General features: G+C 36.0%; 1 protein-coding gene across 1 annotated transcript in view; it reads right to left on the bottom strand.

The window, feature by feature from the left end:
* LOC117416126 (uncharacterized) overlaps positions 1 to 18,759 on the bottom strand; it is a 35,750-nt gene extending 16,991 nt beyond the window's left edge. The window contains exons 1-13 of the mRNA XM_059027306.1: positions 18,661 to 18,759; positions 17,853 to 18,001; positions 17,669 to 17,764; positions 17,511 to 17,583; positions 9,365 to 9,456; positions 9,011 to 9,148; positions 5,251 to 5,378; positions 5,129 to 5,148; positions 4,907 to 5,012; positions 4,300 to 4,400; positions 3,713 to 3,816; positions 3,509 to 3,581; positions 36 to 107 (exon numbers count right to left, since the gene is read on the bottom strand). Coding sequence (XP_058883289.1) covers positions 36 to 107; positions 3,509 to 3,581; positions 3,713 to 3,816; positions 4,300 to 4,400; positions 4,907 to 5,012; positions 5,129 to 5,148; positions 5,251 to 5,378; positions 9,011 to 9,148; positions 9,365 to 9,456; positions 17,511 to 17,583; positions 17,669 to 17,764; positions 17,853 to 18,001; positions 18,661 to 18,697 — 1,189 coding nt within the window. The 5' untranslated portion in view covers positions 18,698 to 18,759. The remainder of the gene's footprint in view (positions 1 to 35; positions 108 to 3,508; positions 3,582 to 3,712; positions 3,817 to 4,299; positions 4,401 to 4,906; positions 5,013 to 5,128; positions 5,149 to 5,250; positions 5,379 to 9,010; positions 9,149 to 9,364; positions 9,457 to 17,510; positions 17,584 to 17,668; positions 17,765 to 17,852; positions 18,002 to 18,660) is intronic.
* Between the last annotated feature and the right edge of the window lie 2,938 nt (positions 18,760 to 21,697).

Genomic DNA, 21,697 nt, shown 5'->3' on the forward strand with positions numbered 1-21,697 from the left:
TTTTAAATAAGCATAATTAGAGAAAATGTACATACCCTTTGTAACTGTTCTTGAGTTTGGAAATACAAACAAAGCCTGTAGTGCATGATCTTTCTCACAGGTATTTTCTGCAATGCAAAATTGAAAATACAAATTGTAATTAAAAAAAAAAAAAAAAAAAAGATTATATATATATATATATATATATATATATATATATATATATATATATATATATATATACACACACACACACACACACACACACACACACACACACACACAGTGCCTTGCAAAAGTATTCAGACCCCTGACCAGTTCTCTCATATTACTGAATTACAAATGGTACATTGAAATTTCGTTCTGTTTGATATTTTATTTTAAAACACTGAAACTCAAAATCAATTATTGTAAGGTGAAATTGGTTTTATGTTGGGAAATATTTTTAAGAAAAATAAAAAACTGAAATATCTTGCTTGCATAAGTATTCAACCCCTGTGCTGTGGAAGCTCCCAGTTTACACCAATGAAAGAAATTTTCCTAATGAGGACACAATTACCTTACCATTGGCCACCACCTGTGAACCATTAAAGTTGCTGTCACATTTTCTAGATAAAAACCCCACTGTTGAAAGATCATTGGTCAGGCTGTGAATCTGAAGGGAAATGAAGACCAAAAAGCATTCTACAGAAGTTAGAGATAAAGTAATACAAATGCATAGATTAGGGAAAGGGTACAAAATAATATCCAAGTGTTTGGATATCCCAGTGAGCACAGTTGGATCAATAATCAGGAAGTGGAAGCTGCATCACACCACCCAGGCACTGCCAAGAAAAGACCGTCCCTCAAAACTCAGCGCTCAAACAAGAAAGAGACTTGTGAGAGAAGCCACAGAGAGGCCAACAATCACTTTGAAGGAGCTACAGAGTTCAGTGGCTGGGAGTGGAGTAATGGTGCACCAGTCAACCATATCAAGAGCTCTGCATAACACTGGCCTGAACGGGAGGGTGGCAAGAAAGAAGCCGTTCAAAAAGTACCATCTGAAAGCACATCTGGAGTTTGCCAGAAAGCATGAGAGTGACCCAGCTGCGATGTGGGAAAAGGTTTTGTGGTCAGATGAGACCAAGATAGAGCTTTCTGGCCAAAACTCAAAGCGCTATGTGTGGCGCAAAGCTAACACTGCCCATGCCTCAAGACACACCATCCCTACAGTGAAGTATGGTGGTGGCAGCATCATGTTGTGGGGATGATTCTCATCAGCAGGGACTGGGCATATTGTTAAAATTGAAGGAAGAATGGATGGAGTAAAATACAGGGAAATACTGCAAGAGAACCTGCTTCAGTCCGCTAAAAAACTGAAGCTTGGGAGGAAATTCACCTTTCAGCAGGACAATGATCCCAAGCACAAGGCCAAAGCAACATTGGAGTAGCTCAAGAACAAAAAGGTGAATGTCCTACAGTGGCCCAGTCAAAGTCCTGATCTCAATCCCATTGAGAATCTGTGGCACTATTTGAAAATTGCGGTCCACAAGCGTCGTCCAACCAACCTGAACAACCTGGAGCAAATCTGCCATGAATGGGCCAAAATCACTCCGACACTGTGTGCAAAGCCGGTACATACTTACCCCAAAAGACTTAAAGCTGTTATTGCAGCGAAAGGTGGCTCTACCAAATATTAATGTGTGGGGGTTGAATACTTATGCAAGCAAGATATTTCAGTTTTTTATTTTTCTTAAAAATATTTCCCAACATAAAACCAATGTCACCTTACAATAATTGATTTTGAGTTTCAGTGTTTTAAAATAAAATATCAAACAGAACGAAATTTCAATGTACCATTTGTAATTCAGTAATGAGAGAATTGGTCACGGGTCTGAATACTTTTGCAAGGCACTATATATATATATTACACACATATACATAAGGCACTGTATATATTATATATATATATATATATATATATATATATATATATATATATAATTGCTGTTTGTACTATATTTACATGTTGCACTTGAAATAATTTGCACAGAAATCGAAAACACAGCAATAAAGGACTCAGTCCATTTAAAATCATGATACATTAGGATAGCCCAGTGTAAAAGAACATTTTTCACTTAAACATATTATCTAACATATTGCCCTTTCCTGTCTAAAGTTCTTGAACGTGTTGTGGCACAACAATTAAATAATAATCTCATGTTAAATAATCTTTATGAACCACTCCAGTCAGGTTTTAGACAGCTGCACAGCACTGAAACAGCTCTGGTCAAGGTTGTCAATGACCTGTTTCTGATTCTGGGGCTCTCTCTATGTTGGTCTTATTGGACCTTAGTGCTGCTTTTGACACTGTGAACTATAATATCTCCTTGCCCGGCTGGAGAACATGCTAGGCTGGTTTAATTCTTACCTCCACGAGAAAAAGCATTTGGGCGGTTTCAGGTCTACTACTGGGTTGGTTTCTTCTGGTGTTCCCCAGGGCTCCATATTGGGACCTATCCTATTTAGCATATATATGTTTCCGATAGGTCAAATTTTTCGAAGTCACGGTGTAAATTTTCACATTTATGCCGATGATACCCAGATTTATCTGCAAACCACACCTGATATTGACTTGGCGTTTCTGTGCTCACAAATTGTATTGCTGACATCAAGGATTGGATGCAACAAAACGTTCTGCAGTTAAACAGTGACAGACTGAAGTTATGTTATTAGGTACTCCGCATCCACTGCATAAATCCAGTTTTCGAAACATGACTACTGATGGAGTGCTAACTGAGTTTTGTTCCAAAATGAAAAACTTGGGAGTCATTTTTGACCCTAGTTTAACTTTTGAGCCGCACGTTCAGAATATTACCAAGTCTTTTTTTCATCTTCGGAACACTGCTCGACTGCTCCCGTGTCTTGTCCATGTCTGCTGCAGAAAAACTTGTACATGCTTTTGTTTCCTCCAGACGTGATTACTGCAATGCCCTACTTGCTGGGGTGTCAAAGAATCTGTCCAAAAACTCCAGCATGTCCAAAATTCAGCAGCTAGGGTGTTAACCAGGTCCCGCTCCAGTGAACATATAACCCTTGGAATAACAATCTCTACCCTGGTTGCCGGTCAAATCCCACATTGATTATAAAATGTTATTAACTTAAGGCCAATAGGGGAATTTATCCCCCTTATATCTCTGACCTACTGTCAAATTACACTCCTGGTCGTGCTCTACAGTCAGCCGATGCTGGTCTTTTAACTGTTCCCTTAACCAAGCTGCGAACAGTGGAGGATGTGGAACTCACTCCTGCTCGAGATTCGAGTTTCTGTTTTTAAAATCACGCCTTAAAACACATTTATTTAAATTGGCAATCTTTTAAATTCTTTGTTGTTTTTATTTTCTTGATTTTTAATGTTAGTAGTTTGTATCCAATTCTGTATAGGTCATGAGTTTTGTTTTATTACTATTTTACTTGTCTTCCTTTGCTTTGTTAAGCGCTTTGTGATAATCCTTTATGAAAGGCTCTATATAAAAAAGATTATTATTACCTTCATCCAACTCAAAAGACGATGAAGCTAAAAACAGAAGTAGTCCGTGATCATTTAATTGTTGAGCAAGCGCCTATAAAAAAAAAAATAGTAAAAGAAAGTCAAGATTAGGCAGACCTTTTAATTGACGTTTAAACTTTTAATCTATAGTGTTTATTGGGGAAAAAAAAGGTTGGAAGCTTTCTTACTATTTAACTTTCTTACCAAGTCTTTTTCTTTTAGTTCTTCCGTTAACAAGTGAAGCTGGTCCTCCTCCTCAGCAGAATTTACCACCTCATACAAACTGCAGTACATTCCATCCAAGCAAACTATTGCATCAAAACAAATATACCAATTAGTCATTTCATTGACAACTCAAGGTTTACCATGCTGTTCAACCTCCTACCCCAGTACATTTGTTTTACAAGAATGTATTTCCTAGCTTCTGAATGTTTTCTTTAAGTTTCCCTGCTCATTTACTTTTGCTTTTTTGCTTTTCTATTCCTTCTCTAACCTTTCTATTCCTAGTCATTGAATGTGCTGTAGAAAGGAACATCACTAAACCAATAAGAAACTATGCTTTGTAGCCAAGCAGTGATAATTAGAGCTTGGAATCAGCTTGGAAATAGCCTACTCAATTTTAAGCAACCTGCCTTGGCACAAAAAATAAAGTACATGTTCTTATTTAATGCATACTTGAAGAAGGGTCTTTGGAAACCTACTGCGCAAGGCACTTGTACTTTAACTTTAACATACAAACTGTGATAAATCACATCTAACAAAGGTTCTTAGGGATACTTATGGCAGATTACCTTCACTTGTACAGTAACTTTCCCTTTTAAAGGCCGCCTCTGGTAATGCTTTCTTCAAATCACAAACTTTCATAACACTGTCAACTTTTAGTTTCTCTGGTCTAGAAAAAAAAAGTAAGATTTATGACAGTTTACCTGTTCACCATCAGAATATGCTTAGCCAAAACAAAGTTGCCCTTTACAATTAGTAGCAAGCTACATCAACCGTACATAAAATAAATAAAAACTGTTTTGGGGGGGGGGGGGATTGAGAAAATGGTCTTATAGGTTTTTACACAAGCAATAGAAATTACTATTCCTCCTCTTATTTTGAACATCTATTGTTATTTTTCAATTACATTTGGAAAGCACAGATATTTCCAAGACAATGCTATAAATTTGCTGCTGTTTTCTTGTTATGTAATGTAAAGCAATTTAAATTCCCTGAAATGATCTACCTGCAATCAGATCATAGGACCTTCAGCATATGTACCACGATACATCAACTTAGCCATTACATGGTAACATATTTCTATTTTTAGATAGTAATTCATTATTTAATACATTAAATATCCAAACAAATGAACAAATAAACAAACAAGCAAACAAACAAACACATACAACTTACAGCTTGGATGGGATTACTGCACCAGTATATGACTTGAGAGCTACATGATACACTGGGGAGTGGTCTTTGATCCTGATCTGGCCTCTCCAAGTACAGTAGTGCCAAGCTGCACACAGAAAACAAATTATTATTTCAGCAATAACTGTATCAAACAATGACATACAACTGGAAAGCACTTCACCTCAAAAATTGTTTCCTGAGATTAACAAAAAAACATCCTACCTGTTTTGTCTTGAGTAGCACTAGGGAGGGAAATAAAAACAAGAATTGGTTTAATTTATTTTACAAAGGTATATGGTGTAATGTTATCCGTACCGACAGTAGGGGTACACTATATGACTTACTTTTTTCCATTTTTCAACACTGACGTAGAGGATTTTGATTCACTGTATAGAAAGCCTACAATGGCGAATGGACAAATGTGTCTGGGGCAAGAAACGGCTTCACCATTCTGTAACTCGTATATATAATACTGTAAGAGAAAAAAAACAAAACACACCATTAAATGCATTCCAACATACATGCTTAATTTCAATTAATAACATAACAATGGCTGGACAATGTAAAAAAATAATATTTAAACAATGAGTACCCATCTGATGTATGAATCATGTATACATTGCTTAATAACTTTTCCATAAAAAAAAGACAATGAACTGTTATATTTGTATTCAATCCACTATGTATATGTTCCTCTGTGTTGTGCCAATTGCATGGGTGAAATTGGCAAATGATCATTTTGACAAACTCCTGGGTCAAAACCAATCTTTTGGCCGGGGGCCCGTCTAGGCCCCCCGAAGCTCTGGGGTTGTACATGCTCTCGGGTGCACTCTGAGCCATCTTGAACCACTTTCAGAAGCAAATTTGAACTTTGTAGAAAATGAAATTCAGAAATGACTTACAACTTGTCATTTTACTAGATGTATCAACCTGATAAATCACACAAGGCTAGTTAAACACAGTTTCTGAAATGTTACTCAAACTTTTTTACATGTATGCCCGCTTCACGTATTAATTTTATAAAACCTCACTGCAAATATAATATACAATCCCTGCTTAAAATAAAAACAGTTTATTTAACTGTATAACAAAAACCTAAATTATACTCACTTTGAATATAGATAAGCTCTGGACCAGTAAACTTTCTTATTCAGTAACACAGAGTCAGTTTTAGTACCTATAGGTGAGTGTTTCATTCTAAAAGCAGTTCAACAGTTCAGTGTTTTAATCAATGTCAGAAGCAATAGTCCAAGAATTTTGTGTCTCAATCATAGGCGCCTAACTTTGTTAAAAAGTGGGGGGCAAACGAAAGAATTAACTACCGAGCGTAGAGAGGCACATTTATTATTATTATTTTACAATTAAGAAACTCAAAAACCAAGAAAACCTTGCTGTTTTGAAGTTAAGGTTTTAGTAATTGCAAGCTGACAAAATGGGGCAGGTGTTTCAGCATAAAATGTTCAATATGTACTTGCTGAGCACACATTAAATTACAACCAAATGGCACAACCAGTACCGATGGCATCTCTGCACAGTGCTACACCTAGAATTCCCCCAAATGTAGTTTATTAAAGGAAAGTGTTAAACAAAAAAAAGCAAGTACAGCACTGTTGTTTTGCAGGTAAATATTCCCTAATTAAGGCAGTTCAAAATACTTGCCATCTCAGAAGTACTGGATTACTATAAAAAAAACTGACTTCTGCTGAATAAAACAATTTCAACAGTATAAACCTAGTTGCAGGAAGGACCAATCAAGAGTTGTTTCTTGTTTTATACCATTAAAATGGTCTTATTCCTCTAAGAAATTGTCTTTGCCTTTGTACTTGATTCTAAATATGGTCCACTGAGGTAAAGGGCAAAGTTTGCCCATAATACAATAACTTAAAACAACAATGTAACTGCTGCTAGTCATCTCTTGCTAGTTTTAAAATATTTATTTTTTACTTTAAATATCGGGGCAAGTTTTGCACTTGCTTCAGATCAGGTACACTTTTATATCTTTAACAAGGGCTGACAGTGCGCAGAACGACGGGGAGAGTAATATAAGCAACAATACTAATTACCTTACGATTTCAGGTACGTGCCTTTAAAGTAAAATGACACTCCCTGCGAAAGAAGAACTGCGACTATTGTCGTCTTTGATACACAAATAAGCTTACTTGACTTGAAAAACATCTTAAAATGATGCAAGCAAATTTCTACTTGGTTTGATTGAATGAGTCATCGCCTACACAACAAGTTTCAATATGAAAGCTGAAAATGTATTTTAAAAAAACAACAAGTTTTTAATTATACAGTGCCACATTGTTAAGGGGAAAAAAGTTTTTATTGAGAAAAAAATTATATATTAAAAATACAAAACTGAAAGATCATAATTGGATAAGTCTCCACCCCCGAGTTAATACTTGGTGGAAGCACCTTTGGCAGCAATTACAGCTGTGAGTCTGTTGGGATAGGTCTCTACCAACATTGCACACCTAGATTTGAAAATATTCGCTCATGGATCGTTTATCCTCACTAATCCGCAAGTGGCAGCTGCGTTTCAGCGGGATGACAGTTCGAGAGGATGGTTGATAGGGGACAACGGGTATCCACTGAAGAGGTGGCTACCGATACTGCTGCTCAGCCCCACGACACCTGCCGAACAGAGGTATAACCGTACCTTTAAATGTGCTCGTACTGTAATTGAGCGAACATTTCGAATCCTTAAAATGCGATTGGATTTGTCTGGATGCCTCTGGGGGAACATTACAGTACACTCCTCAGAAGGTTAGCAAGATCATCCTGTCTGGTTGTGTTTTACATAACACAGCTCTCCGTAATGGATGTAATGTTGAACTTGCAGAGGAAAGATTACAGGGTTTGAGGGGAGCAGATGCAGAACTTGAAGCGTAGTGGAGGTTGCAGGTGCTGCAAGTGCCAGGCAGACACAGCCTTATAGATGGCTATTTTTATTTCGTAAGTATTCTCTCCATCTCCAGACTACTTAAAAAAAAAAAAAAATTCGTAGCCTTGCTTGTTTGAGCTTTTGTCTCTTCTCTTTTTGGGTTTCAAAATGCCATCTGTTCGCTATTGCAGACGCACAGGTGCTCTTAAAGGGAAAGCTGAATCCTTATTGGTTGTAACCTTGCTCCCCCACTATGCTTGGCGCAGGATTCGAGATTTGATATGCGTTAGCCCACGCATGAGACCCGACTTCTAAATCACGTTTTTGTGCGCTGTTGCGGCGGTTCGATAACGCTGTCATTTCTGCCCTAGTGAAAGCGGCTGCGCACATATTTGCTAAATAGGGCCCAAAGTGATTTGTCTGAATATATCCAGAGGGGACGGTTAGTGTTGCCGGCAGGACCGTCTCACTTTTTGACCAAAAAATCTGTGCACAGAGGGGAAAAAATATGTATCACACACAGTGTTTAGTTGTGGTTATACTCTGCGTCCTACATAAAAGTGAGGCACTAATTATATCATATAAGAATCTACCTTACTATCCCGACGTCTAATGTTACTGCTGAGCGCAGCTTTTCGTGCCTTCGACGGCTGAAAACATACCAACGATCAACCAAGACTAAGGCTGTATTTATTTCATGATTTCCGTGAAATTTACCCATTGCCGTGTAATATGTAGTTCCCTGTGAAAATTACCATTTCTAAAAAGAATAGTGTAAATATACATATTTTTCTCACTTAAAATAAATACACTACCAGTTACACTGAATGTATTAACCTGGTAGCTGGTTTAGTTTGCTTCATGAAAAAGACACCAGCTGCATCAAATATCAGAAATATTTCACAAAAAAGCAATCGTTATTCAAAGTAGATTCTGAAATGTAAGTGCCAATAATCTTTTAGTTTCATTTTTTAGCACCTAGGGGTACAGGTTTGAAGGATTGTGGCAAAGAAAATGGTGCTGTGGCAGGTCATGCTGTGCACATGCAAAACAAGAGCTGTGTAACTATGCCAAACATAGTGAGAAAGTGTCTGAACATGGTAAAAATGCCCTTTAGATGACCTTTGACAATGAAATGTTAAAACTGATGCAATTCATTGCTGTAAGAGGTTAAGCTGGTCAACTTGAGCTGGAATGACCCTATCAGCTGTTCCTACCTGTGTGCTTTCATAGGCTTGAAAAGAACTACTTGTTGAGGAGATTGTCCCAATTTTTTCAGAGACATGGCAATCATAGCCAACGGATGGTTTTGGAAAATTAGCAGTGTAGTTTTCTGTCACTGCTTTTACTCTGCCCTGTAAAGAGATTTAAATCATAAAATGTATGTTCATTATGTCAAGAAAAAAAAGTAACACTGGCATTGCTAATCAGTTTTAATAAGTTACAGGCTCCTGCTTTTTTTTTCTCTCACTTACACATACAAAAAAGCAATAAACAGTAAAATATAGTACTAGTACAATTGGCTTAAACAATGTTTGTAATTTTAATTTAAATGCTCACTTTTACCATACCTTAATAAGTCTGAAAATGACAATGCAGCCAGATTTTCCATTGTGCCACGGCTTGAGGTCTAGGCAGTCAGAATATTTTGAAATATAAACACCTAAGAAAAAAAGGCATATTTAAAGTATTGCCAAAGCAACCCAACAGAAAGCAAATCAATGACTAATTAAGTGTATTCAATAGTTTCACTTACTCAATTCTTTCTGCTGAGCTTTTTAGAATAAATTGAAAGCACGTAGCTAAAATGCTTATTTAAAAGGAAGAAATAAATAAATAAATAAATAAATAAATAATGTATCCAGCAAGAAAAGAAAATGAGAGAAGCTAAATGTTCCACCAAAATAGATTCAGTGCATTTCCTCTTTCAGCTGAGCTACTCTGGCTATGTGCTAGGCACAGGATTAGTCACATGCTAGTTAGGGCAGGACAGGCAAAGGAAACAGATATCTTCCTTTCTTTATGGGCTGCTTTTGTTGGAACAGGCTCAGGTAAGGCACTCCTTAAATTGGTATGTGCAGAAACCTCTTAAAATTGGTGTGGATTTCAAACCAGTTTATATATATTATTTAAAAAAGTTCTTGTTTCCTAATTCATAGTGTCCTTCCAATTCATACAGTACTAATTTGCAAAATTATGGTTGTTATAACACAAATGTCAGCATATCATTCTTATGTGTATTATAGGGTCATAGAGTTATGGCCAAAAGTTTTGCCTCACCCTAGAATTATCGGATTTTGCTTCATAAAGGCGAATGAAACCTTCTGAATAATGTTATGTTAACATATTAAATAACATACCACTTTGTAGTTATACTTAACAAAAAAACTGACAAATTACAAAATATGACATTTCGAAATCTAACATGAAAACACGTGATTGTCTGAAAAAAACATATCTTGATGCCTGTTACTCAATTACAAGTAATCAAAATGTGACAAATTAGAAGTTGTAACGACAAGATTTAACCTATACAAGTATGATCTGTACATAGATTTTGTAACTTCAGAGCAAGCCATGGGGACGAGCCATACCTCCTCGGAAACACAGTCATCACTGCACTTCATAAGGAAGGTTTTAGCCGTCATCAGATAGCCAACAGAGGTTATGCCAACCAAAGCACAGTATCTAGGATCATCCTGAAATGTATGAAGACTGGAAGCTGTAAAGCTGCCCCTTAGTGTGGACACACAAAAGTCAGCACTGCTCATAAGGATCAACATCTATGAGGCGGGCCTTACCAGATGCTAAAGTTCTCTTCTTCAGGTTCTATTGTTTAATTATTTAACTTTAGGATTATATTTGAAATGTCTTTATATGTAAGAGACAACCAAACTATTCTCAGCTCAATAAAAGAGGGCTGATAATTATGATAATAAACCCAGTAAGAGATAACAACAAGTTACTACCCCTAAATTGATTCTGCTGTTGACCATTTACAGGGATATTGCAGAAACCAAATGTGAATTTCCATGCATCGTTTGTATAGTAATTGCAAACAAAAAGTTACATAACTAAAAAAAACATGACACGTTAACTGAACTTCAAAAAACAATGACACATTTGAATTAATCTCCTTATACAGATTAATGAAACGAGTTAGTGAGAGCACCAGAATATGCCTATCCTGAATGCTGTTTTCAGAGATCTATCTCTTTAAATACACACTCACGTCAACTCATTTAGTTTCATTTTCCTTTAAGAAAATGAAACCAATAAGGACACTACCGAAAGAACAAGCAGGGTAAGTTTCTACTTCCAACCTATACTTTATATTTATTAAGACAAATGCAGTAAGACTGTATATATTTGTTTATTCTCAGTCAACAATTTAAATTTGAATAGAGCTAACCTTTCATTGAACATTTACATTTTCCTTGCTTTCTTTCCAATTACATCTCCACGTGTGTTTTGTTTGTCTGTAAATCATGTACTGTATTTGTTAGGATACAATTTTCCTTTATAATTAAAGTGTCTAATACTAATGTTTCTTTTTCAACCTAGTAACGAATATTGAAACAGTTACTGGTAAATCTGAGTAAGAAAATAAAGCCTGAACAAAAAGTAAGCTGTTGCTTTTTTAGTTTTGCTTTCAAACAAAGAAAAACAAAAGTGAAACCATAAAATGTACTCGCTCAGGCCTAAAGCCTATATAGTACAACTTCCCCATGTGCCTTAACCCTTTGCGGTCCATTTATTCAGCACTCGTTAGGTGCGTCAGGTCTAATTTATTTTCACACAAGCTGTTAAATTTTACATGCACTGTTTAAAAGTAATTTTATTCACAGTAAAACAGTTTTAAAAGGCACTGCATATCAAAAGGACACTCAGTACTGCATCTCCAGCCCTGCCCCACTCCTTGTTCGCTGCATTTATCACATAACTCTTCATAGTCGTGCATACTGATAAATCTTCTCCTGATCACTCGACTTATCACCAAACTCCTCGATAATGCTATCCAAGTCATTATTTGTTTACTATAACAAAAAGCTTGGCAAATGTCTGCGATTTTCGTTGAGCGCTGGATTTGGAAGCAGCTATCTTGTTTGTTTATGTCTGTGTTACGTCTGTGGTGAAGGCACTATGCGTATTGCTCAGATCAGCCTCTGTTTTTTTCTTTTTTCCCCAGCTTCTAATCGGCCTCTCTAGGCCATTGAAAGTTTTTCTCTGTTTTTTCCAGAGAAAAACTGACTAGGGACCTGTGTATGCTGCCTTTTTGATGATGTCGGACAGGGTCCAACACAGGACCGGAAACGGTTAAAGTATTTTCATGCAAGGCAATGACTCTTATACCTCTCTCAGATACCATATGGTGTTTCTGAGAAAGAGATTGAATGCTGTGCAACAATTGTTTTGTGGGTCTCGGCATTATTTCACTGGAGCAATGGTCACAAATAAGAAGCAAACCTCATCACCAGCGTTCCCTCCAATGCAACCATTTTTCGCAATAAATGGCAACAACCTTCACACTCAGTTTACTTTACTTTACTAACCTTAAATCGAGACTCCAACATCTTGAGGTAAACCATCATTTTCAGAGCATTCTTGCAAAGCATTAACATAAGCATATTTATGTCTGTCTTGCAGCTGATTCTCTGATTTCGCTCTGTAAAAATGCATGACACTACTAGGGATGGGTCGGTATACCGGTTTTCGGTTTACCGCGGTTTAGGTACATTATGGTATTGATACCATTCCTTTTATTCTACACCGCAATTATCGTAATTACTTTATACAACGGTGAACGCATTTTTCAACTGCAAACATGCTTCTTCTAAATCAAGTGATGATACTTGCAGCCTTGGCAAAGTGTCTGACGAAGATCTTTTGATACTGTATTTTGGTTTTGAAGGAAACTGTCGACACAGAATGCACGTTTGCTGCGCCGGCTGCTCTTGGCTGCTGTCTTTCTGACATCACATGCAGCTTCTAGCGAAACGCCTTCTCCAAACCTTGCAACGCAGCACACATTTTCAACATCCTATATTTACATTAGTCTGGATTATCAACCTAGACAGAGTCAGTCTGATGTAATTGATTAACATTAACCTTTATTGTAACATTATACATAACTTATCGCGGCTTTAGTACATTGTTTGTTTTAAATAATTGATTTATTTAATATAGCGTTGACAAGACTGTGCTATAAGAACATGACCAATGTTTCATTTAAACTTAGCAAAGACAAGCGACTGCAGCAGGATACCCTACTTATTACCAAAGTAGCTTTGTTTAAAGAAGTTATTTACCATATTCATATTTTCTTATGTAAGTGAATAAATGTTTTTCTTTTTTTTGGAATAAACTCCACATGTGTAATAATCATTAGCAACAAATAGCATTGGAAACTTACTTGTAATGTCATGCGACGTGTAGATATAAATCCAGTAACACGTTTTAGTATTAAAATATGTTTTAATGGTGTTCCTATACATATTTTATTTATCTGGTGCAAAAATTAAACAACTTATCTTTGCTCTTAAACAATACCCTGTATTGGCACGTTTGTGTTTTAAGCAATAAGACCGATCACTTCCTAATTTACCATCAGCTGAACAAAGTATTTTATTTATTTGATTTTATACGGTAAAATGTTGCAACGAACTGCAGCACCACGTCATTTTGAGCAAATAATAGATCTAAATATTGTTGTAGTATAGTGTACAACTTAAAGGTGTTCCTTCATTCAGGCATTCAGTCCATATTCACACTGGGAGTGCCTTTCCTGTATAAACCGAATTTGTAATAACAAGGATGTCTGTGCTGCTCCATCATGTGATTATTATTTTATGTTGTAATACTTGTACTACTTACAGGGGCTTCTTTCAGTGGGGCGCCCTGTAATGCTGTTGCAAAGTAGGTAGCTACTGACTTTTAATTGTATTTCAATTACCAAATGTATTTTAAGATATTGTTTATAATTAAGGAACATATAACTGTTACTCAGTGAATGCTTTGTTTTATTTAGGTGTTTTAAGATTAGGGCTGTGTTCAAAGGTTCGTTCGCTAGCCAGGAATTCAAAGGTAGTTCAAAACCTTTGAAGATTCGTCAGGCGACATTAAAGCACTATGTTGTTTTTCTTTTTTTTTCTCTGTTAACAGAAACTGTTTGACAATGTGTGAATACATACAATCACGTCACTCACATGCAAAATTCGATCCTTCCATTTGTGTAATGCATATTACTAAAACAAAACTTGTTGTTTTGAAATCCACTACCAAATCATAATACATAGCAACTCTATACAGTGCCGCTTCCATGCATTGCAGCAGGGTATATTATATACCCTGCTGCAAATATGTACTGAATACCTAGTGTACAAACAAAGTGCTATGTTAGTGTAAGTACGAAACAGTAACACTAATCATTTTAATTTCTAAAAGTGAGCACCATCCATCCTCCCGTCCCCCTCCTGCTCGTGTTATCCAGAGGCAGAACTTAATCTCTTCATTCACCATCTCTACAGCAAAGTGTCGTATAGCGTAAGCTGTATTGAAAGAAAGGTCTTGAAAACCCTCTACTGTTCAGGATTTTTTTTGTGAAATGCCCAGATAACCAAAAAAAGTTGAATGCAAACCGTGCAAGTGGCTCGATGTATCATGGAGGCACAACCAATCTCCGGGGTCACTTGACAAGAGGAAATCAAACGATCAATATTGCTGCAACATAAAATGATTTTTGTTTCGGAGGCATAGTTACACAGCGCGCGTTTTTTATTAAGACAAATGAGTTGACTTCACTGCGGAGGTGGCATCCCGTGCGTACAAACAGGGATGCTAACAGTGTGTGTTTATATGATCTTTTTGTTTTTTTATTTGGGATCCAGGGGCCAGGTTCGTACTGTATTATTATTAGTTGTATTAGTAGTAAAGTAGTAAAATGTAACTGACTGAAAACCTGCTTGGAACAGTGACTGTTAAATAAAGCTTCTTTTAATTGGCCGCAATAAGGTGCTGCTACAATGCAAGCTTACTGTATATATCACAAGCAGCATCAATTACGTGTACATATACAACGTGTATTTTTATTTAAATTATAAAAACATGATTACATGTGAATGTTTTATTCCATTTATATGGATTACCTGTAATAGGATTTTTAATCAAATATAAACTAGTAGTTATGGTGACTTCACCAGTAATGTGTTCCAAACTTTTGAAGGTCAAAATGTACCCTTTGTTGCAGCCCTATTTAAGATATAAAACATTATGTAATACCCTTTTAAAGGAAACTGATAAGAAAATAAACAGTTTGAAATGCTGTGTGGTGAGTAATAAACAAACAATCTGTTGTGATTGAGCAGTTGGTTCAAACAATTTAACAGCAAATGCTGGAGTTTTTCTGTAAAATTCTGTGTAAATAAATATAAAACCAACTACAGTGGCCAACAAAATTAATCCAGAAATAAGAAAACAGGGTTTTTATGATGCATTGTTTTTTGGATGATAATAATAATAATAATAATAATAATAATAATAATAATAATAATAATAATAATAATAATAATAATAATACACATTTGAATGAGGAGGGATACAGTAATTGTATCAATTAAAACCAAGATTAACTTAGATTCAAATTTTTTAATTGCGATTTTTTTTTTTAATCCCTTGGACAGTCCTAATTATGTATTATATACTGAGCATCAAAAGAAACTTCTCACTATTATAACACATTTAATAAAAAAACTGACATTGACAAAATGTTTTTGGTTTCTTTTTTAATCACTCGATCATTCATCCTTGACCATGACATGCTTGAGTGACTATGGACTGATGGATATGGAGTGATATCAGCTGTCGAATTGCAAGCTTGAATAAAAGAAATGGGCCAGGATTCCACAAGACAATATCCGAAACCTGGTGCAAAGCATGTGTCGCAGATGTACTGCTTGTATTGCTTCCAACGGTGGCCACAAACGCTACTAGCCTGTGACTTTCACAGTATCCCCCATCCCCCCATAACTTTAGACAGTAAAATGTAAATTGTTAAATCAGCACAATAAAAAGTCACTGCACCTGCTCTAAAACAGAGTTTGTCATTTTTCGATGACATTTAGTGAATTTCATCCGAATATAAGTGATAAGTTTCTTTTGATGCTCAGAGTGCGTGTATATATTTATATATTCACAACAAGGGGCAGAGGTTGTTATTTTTCCAAGCCGTGTTATATGCAAGGTATAAACCACAATGGGCCGCGCGGTTCCCATGATATATACCACGCCTGGGGTAGTAGTATATATCATGGGAACCATACGGCCCAAAGTGGTTTATATCGCTTATAACACGGCTACCTTTCATTTGGGCGATGAAAAATAATTAGAATAATTAAAACACATTTTTAATTATTACAAAACCAGAAACTTTTATTGTGTATACATCTGCAGTGTAATATAGTCCCAAATTTAATTTAATTAATTGTTCGCTTATTAAAAATAAATTGCACATGTTCGTTTATTGTGAACTTCTGCATCGAAAGTGTCATCTCACTAGAAACTAGGGGACTGAGCACAAGCTGTGATGATGGCCGGAGTTTCAAATGACACTAAGGAAGTAAGGGGAGCAGCTGCGATGGAGACTGAAGCCGGATCTTGAAGTGAGTTTGCGAACTCGTTATATGCGAGGCACACATATTCTAGTAGGTTTTCATCCTTTTGGATCTCAAAAGATGTTTTTGTTAGTTGTCGGACACCCTTGCATCCAAGTCGTTCCAGATTAAGTTGACGATCAAACCAGACTTTACGCATCAATCCGACTGCAATGTCAGGGGACAGTGCCTCCGTTTCCCGCAGACACTTCAAATCCAGGCCGGTAATTCGGGGGGTGGTGTCTGGCTTTGTCGTTACCTGCTTTTCTAAGAGTTTTCCTGACTGACAGGAGTACATTATTGCTGGTTTTAAACTCACTGTCAGCAGAGATGTTAAAACTTCTACTGTTAAAATATGTATTTAGTCCAGCTCAGCACTATAAAACTGGAGACTGAATACTGGTCCCCAGCTGAATTTCATGCACCGGCATAAAATTCCCTTAATGTTGTTGAGATTTTTCAGACCTATTTCCATAAAATGACAGTCCATATTTTTTCTTTAAGTACATTAACCAGCCCATGTTGTAGTTTTTTTTTTTAATATTTGTTTTCTTCTATTTCATTTAGCTGTTCCTCATCTACTGTTGTGTCTACTCTTGCTGGTGCCCTTATTTATTTATTTATTTTTTCAGATGGACTGCTGTCTTCACAAAGTTGGTGTTGTACCAGTTACATGGAGTTTCATCCCCAAATATATTAAAGGAAATAGGTGGAATGTCACTCATTTTTGGCAGTTTGTCATGGAATTTAGAATGTAGTGGTGAGTAACGATTTACAGTGTGAAGCGGCTCATTAGTATGCAAGCCGTGCTGTACGCTATATATACGCATGGTCATGTGGTGCTGTTTAACCAATCAGATGTTGTTATTTTTCCAAGCCATATTTATTTATTATATATATATATATTATATATATATATATATATATATATATATATATATATATATATATATATATATATATATACACACACACTGTATATATATAAAATCAACCACTTGATTTAGAAGATACAGTATGTATAAGGTTTTTTTTGTTTCCTACAGTAACATTAGGTTAAAGATCTTACCCTTTGTGGGATCTCCTAGTGTAGAGCATGAACTATTTCCAACTTTCAAACCAGTTTCACAGAGCTGTTTTGCCTTGAAAACAAAATTGAAATGGGTTAGGATATAGAACAGATATATCTTCTGAAAAACATGCCTTGTTGCAATATTTAAATTGTACCTGGTTCTCCTGCTCACACAGAAGGAAGCCGAAAGACTCTTCAAGCTCTTCAGGCTTATAGCCTTTTTTCTTCTTTTCTACATAACTGAAATTGAACTGAACAAAAGTCATAAGAAAACAGGATTAACTCATTTGGAGAGCTTAATTGATATGTGTTTTTGTTTAAATTGATGCAGACTTTTACCTTTTCCAGAAGAACATCATTTTTTACTAGATAAGCATGGTTATAGCTGAAACATTTTGCAGACTCCGGGTTCATGTAAGAATTGTGCAGTACAGGAAGGATGTTCTCTATATAGCCACATGACCCCGGGGATATGCTTTCAAAAAGATCTAGAAGAGAAATAGAAAGCATAATTAATAATCACTCTGGCCCAGGTGCTCCAACAGAGGACGTTACCTAACGAACTTCTATAACAAAATATGCTGTTTTAAGACAGAATTCAGGACTGTGAATTAATTGTAGTTAGTACCTATGATTATACAATCAAGAATTAGATTAATTAATTTACAAATGGCTGAATTTAACTGTAGACTGTTGATGGATGCAGCGATACACACAAGATTGATATTGGCATGCATGAAACATAAATTTGAGCAGAATGGATTGGAGATGAGAATTATGCAGTATGTCTGAGGTCTTGTTTCATCTGCGTTTTAGTATTGCAGTCATTTTTTGTGTTGTGTAAAATTCTGCATAAATGCAATCTCTTGTCATAATTACCAACACATTTAACATGCGTGTTTATACAGATCTAAGTCTGCAAATACATACTGTAGTCAGCAACTCAAAAAGTACCGCTAAAATAGTGTTTATTTTTCTTTAAAAAAAGAAAAAGATATAGATATAGATATATATATATATATATATATATATATATATATATATATATATATATATATATATATATTACTGTACTGTTAGGTACTTTAAAACAAAACTAAACGATTCCCCAGAAAGATGTATTGTCTTCAATCCACTATCACCTCACCTGTGGACGGCACAGAACTGTTTTTCTCATTTTCCATTTTACAGAACTTTCTCTGCGTCACCCAGTCAGACCTTATATATATATATATATATATATATACACATCACAGAAAGCTCTTGAGTACCAAATATGAATCTAATATGAAAATTATACGATTTGGCAATACTGTTTCACCAAGTTGCAACCACATTCATTCCGCAATACTACCAGATCCTGATTGGCTAAAACAACCCAAAACGTCAATGAGATTTGTAGGCATTATGACATGCCACCCGAATGCTTTAGGAACCACATGTCGAACCTTGACAAGTCTCTGCATTATTATTTGTTTTACTTAGCAGACGCCTTTATCCAAGGCGACTTACAGAGTCTAGGGTGTGTGAACTATGCATCAGCTGCAGAGTCACTTACAAATACGTCTCACCCGAAAGACGGAGCACAAGGAGGTTAAGTGACTTGCTCAGGGTCACACAATGAGTCAGTGGCTGAGGTGGGATTTGAACCGGGGACCACCTGGTTGCAAGCCCTTTTCTTTAACCACTGGACCACACAGCCTGCATACATTTACAATTTGTTAAGATATTTTATTCCACATGCTGTGGATGTTGTGACACTCCAAATAGCCAAATGTTGCCTAATCCTAAATTCTATGTAATTTCTAAGTAGCCTAATATCAAATCAAAACATGAAATTTTATAAATAATAACAATAATAAGTAATTTAAAATCTATGCTAATCAATGTAACCTTGCAACTTTGTCGTACAGGAATAAACGAGTACATAATAAAAAAAACGAGTAAGATAAAGGCCCAATTGACATGTGGTTTAAAAACAAAAAAGCCTGCCACAAAGTTAAATTATTACTAAACGCGGGTTAACAGATCGTGTACGTAAAGTACTGTACTGTTAGGTACTTTAAAACAAAACTAAACGATTCCCCAGAAAGATGTATTGTCTTCAATCCACTATCACCTCACCTGTGGACGGCACAGAACTGTTTTTCTCATTTTCCATTTTACAGAACTTTCTCTGCGTCACCCAGTCAGACCTTTTTTTCCCCTTGAAAATCTACATTTCTTCCGACCTTCTTTGTTTGAAACGACATTTTGTATATTTTAATTAACAAAAGTAATACGTTGCAAGAAAGGTTAGTAGCATTCCATTATAACTGTGAGTGTCAAACTCCACGTTTTTAATCCAGTTACAGCCTAATTTTTCAATGTCAGTGTGTATATTTCATAAAAAATTATGTCAAAACCAGGAAGAGCTTAGTTGTGCAGTGAAGACACAAAACCATCCGTCGTTAATCAAAATTAGTTTTTTTCCCCCATCTAATCTACACCGTTTAAAAAAAAATAAAACAGGAATGGATAGAGACACGCGTATAACGGCAATAAATCCTTGTTCACTGAGAGGAAGTTGTTGTGAAAAAGAGAAACAGAAAGTCCAAATCAGCGAGCCATTTTCAATTACGTGACGAAGTACGTTGCGTTTTCTGAAAACACTGGATCTGTGAACCGGAACAAAAAAAAAAAACAGTAGCCTCAGAACTACTACCGGTGTCACCACAATCTTGGTTCTTGTCAACTTTCCAAACGTCAACTGCAAGTTAAAGCGAGTAGTACATGTGCATTCTTAATTAAAGATAATATCATTTTTTGATTGAGATTTTACACTGGGCTTTTTTTCCCCCTTGACAATAGGCTGGAGGTTTTAACAGTATTCTTCTCTAAATGATTCAACATGGCGGTGAATAGATATTCAGATTAACAACATATTTATTTTTCTTATAATCTAAATAACGGTAACTTTTTAACACATGTATGCATGTTGATATTCTTAAAGCAAATAAAATGTAATTTAAAGGCATGTTTTATGGATATTTGAAGATAATGTACTATAATAAAGGGATGACGCTGGGACTTTGGGTCCGTTAACGACACGCAGACTTTCCGTAAATCTGCAGAATCTGCGCAAAACCTGTCCAAGTTCCGCCGTCTGCGTGACCTCATCCGGAAAAGACGTCACCAGGTCACGCATCCACGGGCTTTGGCGGCTGCACAGCCGCGCAGCTTCTCAAGAGGTACTGCGCCGGAGCAGCCGCGGCTGCAAAGCAATAGACAAAGAGGTGTGTCGGCAACCAGAGACGATCCTCACTCCACGTGCTACTGCCACCTAGGCAAGGGGTGTGAATCGCCTTCGAGTCAAGTCATTTTTCTATGAATTACATACTAGATACGGCAAAGTAATACAGATACATACATGTTTCAATTCTGAAACAGTTCAACATTAATATACTATGCGTGGATATTTTAGTGATTTACTTATACATTATAACTTTATTATATATACTTTGTATATGCATTTACGTGTTCTACTGTATACAGCCTTACAATGTAACCTAGTTATGCTTTGTAACTTTCTTGTATATGCACTCATTATATGTCTTGTATACCATTTTAAGTTGCCCTGGATAAGGGTGTCTGCCCAGCAAATAAAGAAGAATAAAATAAAAATGTTTCACATATGTGTATTTTTGTCAAAGCAGACATTTTAACGTCAGTTGGAAATGTAGGAAACGTATATAAAATCAATTGTAAATATCAAAATGTACACATTAAAACATTTTTAATTAATTTCACCAATCAGTGTGTGTTCAAGTGTCCCAATACACAATGAGCAGAAAAACACTTCTAGTAATAAAAGAGAACGATTAAAGGGTTGTGAAGCTACCTGATATAATTGGAGCTGACTAAATTAATACAGCTGTGTGTCATTTTGAAATGGTCTATAGAAGATAATTGTGGTCTGCACCACTATAAACTCAGCTAAACAGTGTTTGCAAATACTTATTGTATGTTGTTGTCTGTGACTGGTTCAATTACTGTCTTTCACTCATTCCCTTCACTGTCCTAGAGCCTGGCTATGGCAGCTGGTTATTTGCTGAGGCACTGAAGGCCAATACAACAGTGTTGTATATTTTTTATTTTGTTAAGGCAGCACTTTATATCAATGCTTTTGAGATGGTTAATTATTT

The sequence above is a fragment of the Acipenser ruthenus genome, chromosome 7 (genome assembly GCF_902713425.1).
Source record: "Acipenser ruthenus chromosome 7, fAciRut3.2 maternal haplotype, whole genome shotgun sequence".
Taxonomy (NCBI): Eukaryota; Metazoa; Chordata; class Actinopteri; order Acipenseriformes; family Acipenseridae; genus Acipenser; species Acipenser ruthenus.